A 12882-nucleotide genomic window follows, 5' to 3' on the forward strand; every position below is an offset into this window, starting at 1 on the left:
TGTATATGGAGGTTGGTGGGGTGGTAGGTGAGGACCAGGGGGGTTCTGTCCTGGTGGCGGTTGGAGCGGCAGGGCTCAACGGCGGCGGAACGGGAAGTGGAGGAGATGCGGTGGAGAGCATTGTCGACCACGTCTGGAGGGCAAATTGCGGTCCTTGAAGAAGGAGGCCATCTGGGTTGTATGGATTTTGAACTGGTCGTCCTGGGAGCAGAAGGAATTGGGAATATGGGATGGCGTTTTTACAGGGGGCAGGGTGGGAGGAGGTGTAGTCTAGGTAGCTGTGGGAGTCAGTCGGTTTATAGTAAATGTCTGTGTTGATTCGGTCGCCCGAGATAGAAATGGAAAGATCTAGAAAGGGGAGGGAGGAGTCTGAAATGCTCCAGGTGAATTTGAGGTCGGGGTGGAAGGTGTTGGTAAAGTGAATGAACTGTTCCACCTCCTTGTGGGAGCACGAGGCAGTGCCGATACAGTCATCGATGTAGCGGAGGAAAAGGTGGGGTGTGGTGCCATTGTAGCTGTGGAAGATGGACTGTTCCACATATCCTACGAAGAGGCAGGCATGGCTGGGGCCCATGCGGGTGCCCATGGCTACTCCTTTGGTTTGGAGGAAGTGGGAGGATTGGAAAGTGAAGTTGTTCAGGGTGAGGACCAGTTCAGTCAGTCGAAGGAGGGTGTCAGTGGAAGGGTACTGGTTGGTATGGCGGGAAAGGAAGAAGCGGAGAGCTTTGAGTCTTTCGTGATGGGGGGTGGAGGTGTACAGGGACTGGATGTCCATGGTGAAGATAAGGGGTTGGGGACCGGGGAAGCGAAAATCATGGAGGAGGTGGAGAGCGTGGGTGGTGTCTTCTAAGCCTGACAAGTATCCAATAAAATTGAATCTGTAATGTCATAGACATGGAGAGAGAGGATGGAGTGGTATGTAAAAATGACTGCGAAAAGAATGGACCAAGAGTTGACAAGTGATGTATAATTAGGGCTTGTCTGATACCAAGTAAATAGCACCTGCCATAATAAAGATGTAAAAGAGCACGAGAGAGAGACCTGAGCAAGCTTGTTCATGGTTTCTGAAGAGTTGAGCATACTCCTGTAAATTGGTATACATTTCCTTCACATAGAATAAACCAGTTCCTGTTTAAATCTACTGAAGGCTCAATATTCTCTCCAAAGATAGACTAACAGACAACATCCAATATTCCTGAGTCACAGCAGTAATGCTTTAAATAACTGTTTCTCTAACTAGTAAAGTAGTTAAAAAACTAAGATGTAAAATAAAGCAGTTGGACATTTCAATATTTACTAAAAGAAATAAAGAACCAAGATTATTGGTGGAGAAACAAAATTATAGCAAGGACAGCAATCTGTTTTCTGAAAGTAAATCACTTAGAACAGTTGCAGAAGTTGCTGGCCTTAAGCACTTGTTTTATTTTGTTCCTTGCTTACTTTCTATAATCTTATATTAAATAGGAATGCTAAAGTTTTATCAGGTAAAAGGGTCCTTAAAGGTAGCAAAGAATGAGCCCCCATAAATTGGCAGTGGCTTTACTCCTTGCCAACTTAACTTCAGCAGAACAGTATGTTAGACAGGTGGTCATTCACACCATCAAACTACCACCAAATACAAATTTCAATTCTTGAATATCTCAGATACATGACCTGCAGGTACAACCTAAATCATCTTGACTAATAAAAAAAAATCAACAAATATTTTATTACTTGCTATCCTCTTCTACATTTTGAGATGTTTATACTTTAGAAAGAGAGAAACTCAAAAATGTACCCATTGAAGAATCATCATACATCCTCTTGATTTAACAGACTGACCTACGAAATGTCACTTGAGACCAAGCAAAATTTTTCAATATACAAATTCATTATAGATTCTAATTTTCTGCAGTTTAACATATGAGCTGCCTGTTATGTAATATTTAGACTATGATCTTTGTTTGTTTTGGAAAAAGTCTCAAAATGTGAAATCAGCCCATGTTATTCTTTCTGCTAGCCATTGGGAAATGCATATCTTTTAAAAATTAACAATTTCTATAAGCATCATAACATGTTCGATAGACTTTATTTTTTTTTGAAGCCACAAGTTGTTATCACTTACCTAGGCCATGCCTGTGTGTAGACATTGGTGGCATAATGGACCAGACCTTGGCTGTTGGATTGTAGCATTCTACAGTGTTGGATGTCTTTAATCCATCTCTCCCACCGACCACATACAGCTTGCTATCAATCACTGCCACGCCAAACTGTAGCCGTCTTCCATTCATTGTGCCGACTTGCATCCAATTGTTCGTCCTGAGATCATATCTTTCTACTGTTGTAGCCCCTGTAGAAATGTACAGTGGTATATCAGAGAAACATTGACAATTTTGGTTGCAACATTGTAAGTTTAGAAAGTTTAAATTCAGTAGTGTTATCAATCACTAGACTTAAAAAAAAATCAATGCTGAGTTGTTAGAAGTAACAGATCATCTGAAAGTGTATTTATTTATTTATTGTTGAAAGTAATAATTCATCCACAGCATACAATCATGGATAAGCAGAAAGGTGTAGAGATTAGTGTGGTACAATGAACTGTATAACAACATAATTCTGCAAATTGAAGTGGTGAAACGTGGCTCCTCCTTGAAATTCCTGTAGAAGATTCTACACCTACCTGTGTCCATCAGGAAAACACAGCATGACAGTCAAAAATTTGTGGGAGAAAAGGTCAAGATTTCCAAGTCACCATCATGGATCTCCTTGAAGTTAAGTAAGGATTAATTTTGGTGAGATCTGTACATCCAGTTTCATCATCGCAACTGAAGAAGGTTTATAAAAAATTACATAAGGGAAATGAGGGAAAGCATAAAACATTTAGAAGAGCACAGAGGTGTGTTTTGTCCAAATTTATAATACCCTTTGATGAAGTTCTTACTCATTTCACTCATATTGTTCTGATTTTTTAAACGGAAGAAGCAGCTACACTATGTCTACTCTATTGAATCCAAATAGTTGATAGGTCAGTGCAAAGGCTGTTGCAAAAAAAAATGTAAATGCTTAGTCTTTATAGGTTTAGTAACACATGCTTCAGTCGCCTATTCTTTCTTACCCTTGGTGGTGTCCATTCCTCCTACAGCGTAAAGTGCTCCAACTGTAGACTTTCGGGGTTTCGTTCTGGGACTTTGCATCATGGGTCGTCTCTCTGGCAACAAATGATACCTCATAGCTTCCATAAGTAGTTTTTGACAGTCCAGGTCATCAGCAAACATTGGATTGTTTTCCAAGTCAGCCAAAAACTATTAAGAAATATAGAACTCATCAGTCACCATTTGTCCACATAACTCATTGTAACATTCCAAACTAGTATTTCATTCGGTTTCTTAGGATACTGTTATATGTAATAACCTGCAGAGAATGCAAGTATAATTATGTAACTAATTACGATTTTTTTTTTAAGAGGTGGCTGTATTAATTTTGGGACTACAGCCGCTAACTGTTTGTGATACGCATATGGCATTTGGTGGGGGTGGTGGGAAGGGGGTTCTAGTTTATAAAGGTCCAACTTACAAATGCTCATTCTTACACACACAATCCCATACAGTGATATAATTTTGAAGACCCAACATATAAACATTTCATGAACTTGCAAATGGTTTCTTTGCATTGTCCTGTACTGTGTTCTGAAATACATACCAATCGACTTGCGAGCAGACTCCAGATCGGAAACCGTTTGCAACCTGGGGATCGCCTGAAGAGACTAGATTTTAACTGCAGTGACTTTAAACATGAAGGTAACAGAATCAAGCAGAAATTTTCTCACTTCTGAAGTAGACCTGGGTGATTTTAAATCTTGCCAGCCAATTTCCCACAGCTCCAGTTGGGAAATCAATTGGAAGTGGTGGGAAAGACCACATGGATGGTGGAATGGGCTCCAATGACATCACATGAAATGGAAAGGGGTGAGATGTGGGCAACCATAAATTTTCTCTCTTTAGATGAGGCCCCTAATCTTCATGAGGGCTAGAGGGGAACGCCACTCCTCCTGAGGATGCAAAGAGCATAAGCTGTTTGTGCCTCTCCTGATATCATTCAGGCTGTCTAATTTAAAACAAATCACATCAGTTGGTTCCTCCTCAACTGTAGGCCAGAGCTGAGCTGGGTTTGATCTGGAATCTTCACTAGCTACTCATTAGAGAAGATTACAGTTGGGATTCAAAGAGTCCTGGGGACTCCAGGGTGAATAAGTTATCTGGCAAATTTAACTGTCCAACCGTTCTGTTCCTATATGGTCTAATTGCTCTTGTGTTCTCATCAGAAACATGTACAGGATGAAGCACTGATAATGAAACATTACCATCACAATATTAGATTACTTCTTCAAAAGAAGTAAATATTAAATTCATGTAGTAGTTAACTCATATTAAATACTGTATGGAACAGTGTATTGACTATTTTCTGAACATTTACCTGTGGAGACAGCAAAGGCAGTCTGATGTAAGACAGGAGCATTGCAAGATCCTGTTGTCTCTTCTGTAAATCATGTTTTACCCACATCATCAAAGCTTGAAATATGGTCTCCTCATCAGGAACATTAATGTCATCACTAGCAAGGAGCTTCTCAATCTCGCTGGCAGGGAGCAGAAGAAACTCTTGGTTCTTAATCACTTCCATGAAATGTTCCTGCACAGCAATTCAATGAAACAAAAATTGGAGACAAGCAAATGTTTTTGACATAATATGTTGATAAAATTATAAGATTCTCTTTACCTTCATAAAATAAAACAAGAGTTGGCCACAACATTCCTGTTTGAGCATGGTAATAGGTTTTACTGAATATTGCTTCAATTTCTTTACTGTTAATCCAAGATATTATTGATTTCCAGAGCTATAACACAAAGTGCACTAAAATGACCTCAGCATACACTCTGATGCATGGTGAGATCAATCATCATGGATGATATCAGCTAATAGCACTAAGCAATGATTTAAAACTCTCCAGAGAAGCCCAGAGCAATCTTTACTGCACATGGAAACTCTAAGGTGAAGTCAACAGTAGTTTAATGATCCAGCATTTGAAACAAATTCTTGAGGGCAAGAGAAAATTTATGGTAGCGTTGGCAACATCCTACTCCAACTCTGACAGCCAAGAAGATCCAGAGTTCCAGAAGAAAGGAGCATTTAACCGATAGGTGCAAGTGAGGACTGCAGATGCTGGAGGATCAGAGTCGAGAGTGTGGTGCGAGAAAAGCACAGCCGGTCAGGCAGCATCCAAGGAGCAGGTGAATCGATGTTTCGGGCATAATTCTTCATCAGGTTTCTGATGAAGGGCTTTTGCCCGAAACATCGATTCTCCTGCTCCTCACCTGCTCCCTGACCTGCTATGCTTTTCCAGCACTACACACCGGACATTTAACCAATAGGTTAAATCCTAAAAATACAGGTACTAGAAAGTTTCAAGAACTGAAAAAAGATATGAAACAAATTTTATAAAGGAGCCAAGAGTGCTTTTATGCACAAATAAACACCTGCCTCAGGTGGAAGAGAGTCTGCTTCGGTACTTTTTTTTTCCCCAGTATTCTTTCTGCTGAATTATGCACTCCAACAGACAGAGCTAACCATGAGAGTGCTAACCTGAACAAATCAGCACAGTGGCTTGGATAGAAACATGTCGGATATCAAAAACTGCATTTATCAACTTGTGTGAACTTCAGGGATTCACAAAACAAATGGCTGGATTAACTTGGCTTATGTTCAACTAGTTATTCATCTTCCTACTATTTATACAATGTTGCTGACAGGGTAGGCTCCCTAATTATCTAATGAATAATTACTGGTCTGAAAAGCACATTGAGACATTTCAATATGATAGAAGTTCTGTATAAAGCCAAAACTTATAAACATCAATAATATTCTACACATTCCTCAGAAACATCTGCTCTTGTTTCTTTGACAGATCTGATTAAATAGCCAAGTCAGTCTGCCAATGGGGAGAAAAAGATACACAGAGAAAAACATATGGAACCAGTCTTCAATATATTGGATTGAATTAGAAACATTTATATGTGACACTACTCTTAATAAGTAAGAACTATATACAGGCCTTAATTCATAAAAATGACCAGACATTAACCAACTGCTCTGACACATATCTGTCAACCAACATTGATATAGATTCAGAAGCAATTGCCCTTCACTATATTTGATGTAAAATAGTTAATAACATTGGGACTTTACAAATTGGAGCATGAAGCTCAGGAATGTGGAAATAATGATACATTTCTGCTAAGAATTGATAGGGCCATAGTTGAAATGAGTTTTATTCATCATGGATCACTGATGGCCATTATTGCTTGCCAATCATTGATTGCCAAAGGCAAGTTGGTAATGGTGAGCTGCTCTTTTGAACAACTGTAGTCTTGTGCCATTAGATAGGAAGTTCCAGGATTTTGACAGTGAAAGTATGGTGTACAACTTGGAGAACTTAGAGGTGGTGAAATCTGGGGATATCTGCTGTCTCTTTTTTTCTAGATGGTTGAGGTCTTGGGTGTGGAAGATGCGATCGAAGAAGCCTTAGTAAATTGCTCCTGTTGATGATTCACACTACTGTCACTGTGTGCCAGAGATGGAGAGATGCATATTTAAGGTGATGAATAGGGTTTTGATGAAGTATGCGTTGAATGTTGATGCACTTCTTTAGTGTAATTGTGCATTCAATTTATCCAAGAAATTGGAGAGTATTCCATCATATTCTTGATTTGTGTCATATAGATGTTAGACAGGTTTTGAAGATTCATAACATGAGAAATTTATCACAGAATGCCTATCTCCTTTTTGTAACTACAATATTTACAAAATTGAGTTGCTGGTCAATACTCATTCCTAAATAGTTGGTGGTAGGGCATTCAGTGGTAGTATTGCCATCAAATGTCTGTGATGCGGAGGTGGTTAGATTATGTCTTGTTCAAGATTGCTATTGCCTGACAGGGTTTACTATGATTGGTAAATTACAATTTAAATTAACAACAATTAGGTGGAAAACCTGAACCTGTTGGCACAAGAGATCAGAAATAACAAACTATGGTATGTTTAAAATGTCACATGCAGTAAAGGCTTGCCCTATTCATAACTGTTAAAACTCAAACTGACAAGAATCTTCTGGAACTAACTTTTCTTTATGGGTACTGGGGTGCAAAAGATTGCTACTAAGGCCTCACCTGACTCTTAGCCTTTGAATTATAAAACAAACCCCATGCTCTCCTACGTTCACATCCAAATCATTTATATAAATGACAAAAATCAGTGGACCCAGCACCGACCCTTGTGGCACTCCACTGGTCACAGGCCTCCAGTCTGAAAAACAACCATCCACCACCACCCTGTCTTCTACCTTCGAGCCAGGTCTGTATTCAAATGGCTAGTTCTTCCTATATTCCATGAGATCTAACCTTGCTAACGGGTCTCCCATGGGGACCCTTGTCCAATGCTTACTGAAGTCCGTATAGATCACATCTACTGCTCTGACCTCATCATTGCTATTTGTTATTTCTTCAAAACACTCAATCAAGTTTGTGAGACATGATTTCCCACGCACAAAGCCATGCTGACTATTCCTAATCAGTCCTTGCCTTTCCAAATGCATGTAAGTCCTGTCCCTCAGGATTGTCTCCAACAGCTTGCCCACCACCAAGGTCAGGCTCACTGGTCTATACTTCCCTGACTTTTCTTTACCACCTTTTATAAACAGTGGCACCACGTTAGCCAACCTTCAGTCTTCCGGCACCTCACGTGTATCTATCGATGATACAAAAATCTTAGCAAGAGGCCCAGTAATCACTTCCCTAGCTTCCCACAGAGTTCTAGGGCACACCTGATCAAGTCCTGGGGATTTATCCACTTTTATGTGTTTCAAGACAACCAGCACCTCCTCCTCTGTACTATGGACATTTTTCAAAACGTCAGCATATATTTTCCCACATTCTATATCTTCCATGTCCTTCTCCATAGTAAACACTGATACAAAATACTCATTTAGTATCGCCTCCATTTCCCGCAACTCCACTCAAAGGCTACCTTGCTGATCTTTGAGGGGCCCTATTCTCTCCCTTGTTACCCTTTTGTCCTTAATGTATTTATAAAAACGTATTTAGTAAATTTGCAGATGACACCAAAATTGGAGGTGTAATGGACAGCAAAGAAGGTTAACTCAGAGTACAATGGGATCTTGATCAGATGGGCTAATGGGCAGAGGAGTGGTAGATGGAGTTTAATTTAGATAAATGTGAGGTGCTACATTTTGAAAAAGCAAATCAGAGCAGGGCTTATACACTTAATGGTAAGGTCCAAGGGAGTGTTGTTGAACAAAGAGACCTTGGAGTGCAGGTTCATAGTTCCTTGAAAGTAGAGTCATAGGTAAATAAGATAGTGAAGAAGGCATTTGGTTTGCTTTTCTTTATTGGTCAGAGCACTGAGTACAGGAGTTGGGATGTCATGTTGCAGCTGTACAGGACATTGGTTAGACCACTTATGGAAAATTGTTTGCAATTCTAGTCTCCTTCCTATTGGAAGGATGTTGTGAAACTTGAAAGAGTTCAGAAAAGATTTACAAGGATGTTACCAGAGTTGGAGGATTTGAGCTACAGAGAGAGAGGCTGAATTGGTTTTCCCTGGAGCGTCGAGGGCTGAGGTTGATAAAATCATAAGGGGCATGGATAGCATAAATAGTCAAGGTCTTTTCTCTGGGTTGGGGAGTCCAGCGCTAGAGGGCATAGGTTTAGGGTAAGAGGGAAAAGATATTAAAGGGACCTAAGGGGCAACCTTTACATGCAGAAGTTGGTGCGTGTATGGAATCAGCTGCCAGAGGAAGTGAGGGAGGCTGGTATAGTTACAGCATTTCAAAGGCATCTGGATGGGTATGAATAGGAGGGTTTAGAGGGATACAGGCTAAATACTGGCAAATGGGACTAGATTAGGTTAGGGTATCTGGTTGGCATGGCCGAGTTGGACTGAAGAGCCTGTTTCCGTGCTGTACATCTCTATGACTATAACTCTCACAAAATATTAAACAGACATTTCAGAATAAAGAATTGTAAATACTCATATCCTGAAGCCATTCAAAGTGACTAAAGTAGGTCCTCCTGAAGTAAGACATTAATTATCTCAAATCCCAGCGTGGATGTCTGCAAACATAAAGACCTGCCTTATAACATAAAACATAGAACATAAAGCACAGTACAGGACCTTCGGCGCTCGATGATGCGCTGACCTGTGAAACCAATCTGAAACCCATCAATCTACACTATTCAATTCTCATCCATACACCTATCCAATGACTATTTAAACACTCTTAAAGTTGGTGAATTTACTACTGTTGCAGGCAGAATTAACCTTGAGGTTAATTAACTTATGTCCATTGCTAAATTTGGAAGAGTGCTATAAAGAACCAAATTTTAAGGCAAGTTACTGGGTAATCTCCAATATATCTCCTGCCAAATAAACAAGAACAGAAAGTTGTCATCAATGTGCACTCAGAAGGGAGTTGCCATTATTCTGCACATAGGGATTTATCAGAGTGCTACTAAATTTATTGTTGTGCCACCATGGAATGCTCGCCCTAGTCTTCACTTGGTCCATCACCACACTCCTTACTACTATGGCCACAATGTTCACTACTTCGCTTGGCCCTCATTTGGTTCATTCACTGACTACAACGCTTACTACAGTCCATGCTGCCTAAAGGCTGAAGGCTCATTGCCTCCGTCACCGCCCTGCTCCCTTGCTTATGGGGAGTGGTAGACCGTGAGGCAGCAGCTCAGTGAGAGGAGGCAGGCAGTGAGCAGTCTCGAGTTGGAATGTCAGTGAATCAGGGCAGCAAGGGAAGTGGTGAGAGGTGCAGCCAAAGGGTCAGAGTAAGTTGGTATGCAAATTACAAGTTTAGAAGTTTGACTAGTATTCCACTGAAAATTGCAATCCTTTGCCATGGTAACAGTCTGACAGTATAAGAACACATATCATTTAAGAAAGCAATTTGGAGAAACATTTGGAAAGAACACCTTTTATTGATGCTGTACTCATTGAATTGCTCAATATATTGGATGATCCAATCCCACAATGTAGGCAGTCTCAATAACCACTGTTTTTAGTAGCGATGTCAAGTGCACTGCAAATGCATAGGACATGAGACGCCCCCCACCCCCGCCACTGTTACTGTGGCAGCAAATACAGCCATTTGGCTGCAGAACTTCACAAACAGTAACAGCAGCAAAAGCAATAACAGCAGTGCCTTGATGCCTCAAAAACTACAACCTGGCAAGGTCTCCAAGGCTCGCTCCCTTTCAAATCCAGAAAACTGGATTCATGATATCAAGACTAGAAGTAGCTTATTTTGTGACTTGCCAAAAAATCAACTCATCAAGGGGATGCTGCAACAATGCCAATTTGATTGTGGCTGTCGAATCCACTTAGACTATAATCCAGGAGCCGGCTCAATGGATTGAGTAATCTATTGCTGACTATAATTCTTATTTTAGAGGTACAAATGTCTCCCTTATCAGGCTGATAATGCATTCCTTTTTTCAAGATGAACAAATATGTGAATTACAAATTAACCTTCAGTTCGTAAATTGTAAAAACACAATATTCTGTATAACCATATTTTCTTGGTGAATGTGAGTGCTTCAGTGAGTGACAAAGCATTAGCTTTTTGGGGTAAACACATAAATCAATAACTCCCTTAGTTTAAGCCTATGTAAAGTTTGTTGCTGAATATTCAAATTGATCATATATTCAGGAGTTAACAATGATATACATCTTTTTCAAAAATATTCTCATTAGGAACAGTAAGATCACAAAAAGGCAGTTCCCTGCCATCCCTGTCCAGAACAAAAGAGGTGAAATCTTTATAGGGGTCTCAGTGATATGGGCTTTGGTGAAATGTGTGGTGGCCCATCTCGATGTCAAGACCATCGCATTCCATCAGCTATGGCCTTCACAAGTAGTGCAACAGGATTCTCCCAAGGCAGTGGTAAAATGCCAACTGACAGGGATTAACATTGGTCAACTCATCTTACCAAACTCTCCACAAAAGCCAGATATTGTGAAAACCCAACAAGGAAACTGATGAATTCAGCTCACCTATTGCCATGAAGGACTTCCAAGTTAATCATTGGGCATCAACAACTCAGGGCACACTCTGTGGACAGTGGTCACACTCACCTAATGTTCCCCAGCATTGGCATCTGACATGTGCTAACCTCTAAGAAATATCATGGCATATCTCCAATTTCCTTACAGGACACTTTTGCACATCAATGCTGAACCTCAGGTGACATCAGAAACGATTATTGTAATGCTGCTGCAAAGACAATATGTTCATGCACACACCAGGCTGCAGCTCCAGACTCTTCACTCACTCTCATTGTGCTTATACTCTCTGAGTCCCACCTGGCTACTCACAGTATCCTTGGTCTTGCATTGTCTTTCTTTACCACTTTACACTTTGCCACTCAGCCAGAAATAGGTTCATATTACTGTTGTCTTCCTGTGTCATTTAGGGCACACACAAAGCCGAGCTACAAATCTTCTCACAAACTTTGAACAAAGCCAAGGAGCTTGTCATGGCTGTCAGCAGGTCACAGTCAATTCAAGGGAATAACCTCCAGACAGTGATGTCTGTTAGGGTAAGTCCTGCTCAGGTCTGTCAGAGTCAGAATTCTCATGGACAGCACACCACTGGACATGACTCTTTCTGCTCTATTGTGGACTATTGGCTCTAGAATAAGAGGGGTACAGGTATTACTGGGGATGAAAATGAGTGACACATTTCTGTTGGTGCAGGAGGGAGATTTCCTGAACAAGTGAGGACGCAGTACAGAGACCATGCAGAGGTGGTGGTGTTGGGGATTAGAGAACAAGTAAATAATGAGAGTGGGAGAGAATGAGCCTTGCTGGGAGGTAGAGTAGCAGAGGTAGAGTAAGTGTGAGACATCAAAAAGAATCTGGTGGCACCTACACTGGCAGAGCGGTGAAGGACATTGACCTTCTTCCTTCAGTTCTAGAGACAGCTGAGACTCTTTAAACTCAGGTGGCCATTTTGAAGTAGACTCATGTGGGCTGATGTCATGGCCTCCACTGGATGAGGAAGTCTTACATTAGTACCATTCCCTCTAGCAAGCTGCCTGCAAAGTGGGCACCAACTTTTCCCTGTCTACCATATCTGGGTAAATGCAAGGAACCATTCAGGTTAGCTTTGGAATGTCAGCGCTCATCCATGTACACAACAGCCTTTTAAAGTCGGCACAGACACTGGGAATGACAATGAATTCTGAGATGTCTGTTGAGTGGCAAGTTGTTCCTGGAACAGTGTGTGGTACGTTGGGTGGAAATGAGGAGAGAGGGTTGCCATATTGTCATGGCAGGTCTTCGTGAATAAAGTTTGGTACAATGGGGGTGATAGAACTTGTTTGGCCTTGAGGTGACAAAGCTTCCAAATATTGTAATGCAACTTGAACGTACCCAAAAACATTGTAAGATTCGGCCCACAGTTACTGATTAGTACAGAAGTAATTCTACATGATTCCAAGTCTTGAAAGCATGCACGCTTTTACATAAACAGAGCAAAAATTAAGGCATTAACTATTTCCATACTTAACCTTACTATAACTATTAGCCATAACTTAGCTGTAGCTTTTCCTTTTATATATAATAAAAAATGTTAGGTTCTCCACACAATTTAAATAAAGTCAGGATCATAGAGTTGCTGTGTGGACTACAATAAATTCAGACAGTTCTATTTGTAGCTCCTATTTCATTTATTATTTGGTGATTAGATGCTTTGGGCATTCTTTAAAGTTGAATTCCAGATTCACATTGTGAAAAAAAAACCTTTAAAGCATCATTAGC

General features: G+C 40.6%; 1 protein-coding gene across 2 annotated transcripts in view; it reads right to left on the reverse strand.

The window, feature by feature from the left end:
• Window positions 1-12882, reverse strand: part of LOC122557147 (kelch-like protein 4) — a 173961-nt gene that overhangs the window by 46549 nt on the left and 114530 nt on the right. For both annotated transcript variants that reach the window (XM_043704512.1, XM_043704513.1), the window contains exons 5-7: window positions 4453-4665; window positions 3095-3281; window positions 2105-2329 (exon numbers count right to left, since the gene is read on the reverse strand). In XM_043704512.1, coding sequence (XP_043560447.1) covers window positions 2105-2329; window positions 3095-3281; window positions 4453-4665 — 625 coding nt within the window. The remainder of the gene's footprint in view (window positions 1-2104; window positions 2330-3094; window positions 3282-4452; window positions 4666-12882) is intronic.

Source organism: Chiloscyllium plagiosum, chromosome 15 (genome assembly GCF_004010195.1).
Source record: "Chiloscyllium plagiosum isolate BGI_BamShark_2017 chromosome 15, ASM401019v2, whole genome shotgun sequence".
Taxonomy (NCBI): domain Eukaryota; kingdom Metazoa; phylum Chordata; class Chondrichthyes; order Orectolobiformes; family Hemiscylliidae; genus Chiloscyllium; species Chiloscyllium plagiosum.